General features: G+C 49.1%; 1 protein-coding gene across 1 annotated transcript in view; it reads right to left on the reverse strand.

The window, feature by feature from the left end:
• Window positions 1-855: 855 nt before the first annotated feature.
• The window catches only part of FAM124B (family with sequence similarity 124 member B), an 11,249-nt gene continuing 8,655 nt past the window's right edge, over window positions 856-3,449 (reverse strand). Inside the window, exon 4 of the mRNA XM_031060028.1 lies at window positions 856-888. Within this exon, the coding sequence (XP_030915888.1) occupies window positions 856-888 (33 nt within the window). The remainder of the gene's footprint in view (window positions 889-3,449) is intronic.

Consider the following 3,449-nt stretch of genomic DNA (forward strand, 5'->3'; position numbering starts at 1 on the left):
CAGGTGAGCAGCAGTGCGCCAAACCTAAGGCGGGAGCACAAGGAGGAACCTTCTCTCCTCTTTCTCCCCACCAAGGTGCTGAAACCCAGCGAGGCCAACAGGCAGGAGGCTACTTCAGAGCAAGCACCTTTCACCTCCAGTCAGCTGTCAGGGAATTTCACATCCTCTCTTCCAGTTTTGGGAAGGGAGGCTCAATCTCCACCAGCTGTAGCAGCTAACAGCCTCAGCAGCTCCTGCCTGCTCCTGCCTTCCAAGCCTGCCCCCTGTGAGGCTTCCTCTGAGGCTGGGATGCTGCTGGAGATGATCCCAATTAAATAAGCCAGGCTGTCACAACTTCAGTGGCATGAGGGAGATGAGAAAATGAACAGTGTCACTGAGTGTCTGCAGGAACAAATTTACAAACCTAATCACCTCCCAGCATAGCCAGGCTGCCAGTGCCTGAAGAGGGGTGATAGGGGAGAAGAAAGCTTTTGGGACTCTTAAAGAATATAAATTCACCCTAATAGGAATTGGATCTGTCCCTGCCTGTAATCAGCAGCAAAACTGGGATCCTGAACTGGAATATTAATACAAGTGCTCAATGGGAGATGAAAACCTCTCAAAACCTCTCTCAAATAATAAGAATTAAACATCAGAAACACAGCACAGCAAACTGCAATGCAGTTGTGCTGTCGGGAGGAGCCTGCTGAAAGGGGAGGTTGAGAAATTCCATGGAAGATAAAACTGCCCCCTGGCAGTGCCTGGGACACAGATCCATCCTGAATGCTTCCTGGCACACTGACTTCTCACTCCAGACACCCTCCCAAACTTGGGTGTGATCCCTGTTTCTCTTTTAAAAACAGGATAATTGAATTTTTAGTACAGGTTGATCAGGTGCATCCTCTGCACCTAAAAAAGACAAATACATGGGAACAGGAAAGAAGCTCTTACTGTAACATCTGCTGTGTTTTGTATTCTGTATTGCTGCTGCTGTGTATTGTATTCTCTGCTGTGTTTTATATCCTGTGTTTCTGCTGTTAGGGTTTGGGGGTGGGGAACACCTCTGACACTTCAGTGGGGTACTAAGTATGTGGGGTGTTCAATTTAGGATATTGCATTGCAAATGAGCAACTTTTCCTGGAAATAGAGTTGATGGGAGCAGCTAGCACTGAGAAGGGCACAGTTCGGAACAGAGCTGGCTGCTGAAGCCCAGGCTGCAGGCAAACCCTGTGCCAGGGGCCTGACAGTGCTCATCCCGAAGAACATGCTGCAGCTGGCAGCCAGCTCTGGCAAAAGGCATTTTTGTTCTCTCACCTTTGGTTCTCTCCATGGTGCAGGGGTCACAGAGCAGCAGAGCACCTCTAGCACCCTGAGCCCTGCAGGGTGGGACACAGCCCCAGCAGCAGGGACATGGCCAGGTGGAAGCACATCACCCCCAGGCTCCTTCCCAAGGCCCAGGGGACACTCAGGCCATCCTGTGCATCCCACCTCATCCTCAGGAAGCTTCTGCTGCCAAGGCCTCCTCCCGTGTTCCCTGGTGTCCATGAGCAAGCAGCACCCTGGGACAGGGATGTGCCTTCACACTTACCATAGCAGGGCCCTGAAGACTGAAGGAAAAATGAGTTTTCACTTCCCTGAGAACAAAAGAAAGGCGCTGGCAAACAGTAAAACACTGTCTTGAGAAGGGGACAAAGCAGAGCTCCAACAGGAATATGCCCAGCTTGGGCAGCTCCATCCCAGCTGAGCCCCCTGCCCTAACATGTGTGTGCTCCACTCCTGCATGTACCACCTTAGCCTGTCTGTCAGAATGGCAGCACTGATATCTGGAGTTTTGCTTAGCAAAATCTAGCAGCAAGAACTTACACCTTCACCACAAGGCCCACACACCACTGCAAAGCAGAGTTTGTGTGCAGGAGTGCCAGGAAGGATGGGCAGGAGCTCCAGGCTGCAGTGGAGCTTCCTCCCCTGAGCAGTGGCAGCAGCACCACGGGCAAAAGGGGCTGCAGAGCATCCTCCTACATGAGTGATGGGAGGGAAGAGAAGGATGTGTGCCACACAGAGAAGGTGCCACAGGGCAAAAGGGGCTGCAGAGAATCCTCCTGACTGCCAGCCTACATGAGTGACGGGAGGGAAGAGAAGGATGTGCGCCACACAGACAGGGCACCACAGGGAGACCCCAGGCCCTCTGTGTCCCTCTCACAGCCCAGACTTCTCCTTTGGCTTCAGCAGAAGTTTCCTGCTCCTGATTAGAGAAAAGCAAAGCCTCAGGGCCTTTGAGCTTCATAATCCACTTTGCAAGTGAGGCACAGAGAGACAGACATGACCTTGAACGCTCTGTATGTGCTCCTGCTCTGTCCTGCCAAAGCAAAGGTCCCACTCCTCACCTCATCCCTGCCCTGCTCCATCACTATATCAACTCTTCTTACACACAGCAGATGCACAGTAACCACTGCACCTGACATTGCACAGCATCAGGGGCTGAGGCTGCCAGAAAATAATAAAACACGTTCAGAAGAACTCTATTTTCCCCTGTCACTTACATGACAGACCTCCCTAATTGACTACTTTGCTGTCAAAGAAAATTAATGAATGAGAGAGAAATGGGCTTTCTTTGTTATTAGTACCTCTATTGCTTCCTAATCTATCAGGTTAATTTTGTGTTAATGAAAGTGAGGATTAAAAGCCCAGGTTGCTGGAAGGGTGGGGACAGGGAGTGAAGCTCCATAAGGAGCTCAGACATGCTGGAGCACAGCTGGGCTGGGAGAGCTGCTGCTGCAGATAGCAGTGCAGAGAAATGCCTTTCTGACACTTAACATTCCTGTATCTGGTCCTTTAAATAACATCTTCTCCAATGACCAAATATTCTGATCTTTAATGTGATTAATCAGATTATGTCCACGTGTGTGGGTGATCAATGATGACCAAAGCTTTTGCAAATAAAAAGGTTCACTGAGTTTTAGCAGTTAATTGCCACAGAGTGAAAAAAGGCTAAATTATTCTGATTATGCCAGCCTGTAAAATAATCCAAGGAAAAGACTAAAAAAATGTGACTTACGCCAAAAACTTATAGAGGCTAAAAGCTACTGCTTGTCCCTTTTGAATGTTTGCTTAGACAAATTATGTTGAGGCATATATAGATGGAAGTATGGAAAAAAACTGCACTGTTTATCAAGAATAGCATCAGTTCTATAATGACATCTTCTGTTTGTGCCATTAGTACTTGTAAGATAGACAAAAAATTGAGTTTTGCTTAACCTCACGTTTTGTCATAGAAATTTCAGCAAAATCTTTCATGTTGGCTGTCCCTTTCCAAGAGCAATTCTCGGGTAAATTCTGAGCAGCTAATGAATGATCTCATCACGAGTAAGGGACACACGGTCAGGGAAGGATGCCGTGCGCGGGCAGCAGGCGGAGCTGCTGTGACAGGCACAGCCCGACCGGCCCCGCAGCCGGGACCGTGCCCAGGGCAG

Source organism: Geospiza fortis, unplaced genomic scaffold (genome assembly GCF_000277835.1).
Source record: "Geospiza fortis unplaced genomic scaffold, GeoFor_1.0 scaffold318, whole genome shotgun sequence".
NCBI classification, from domain to species: domain Eukaryota; kingdom Metazoa; phylum Chordata; class Aves; order Passeriformes; family Thraupidae; genus Geospiza; species Geospiza fortis.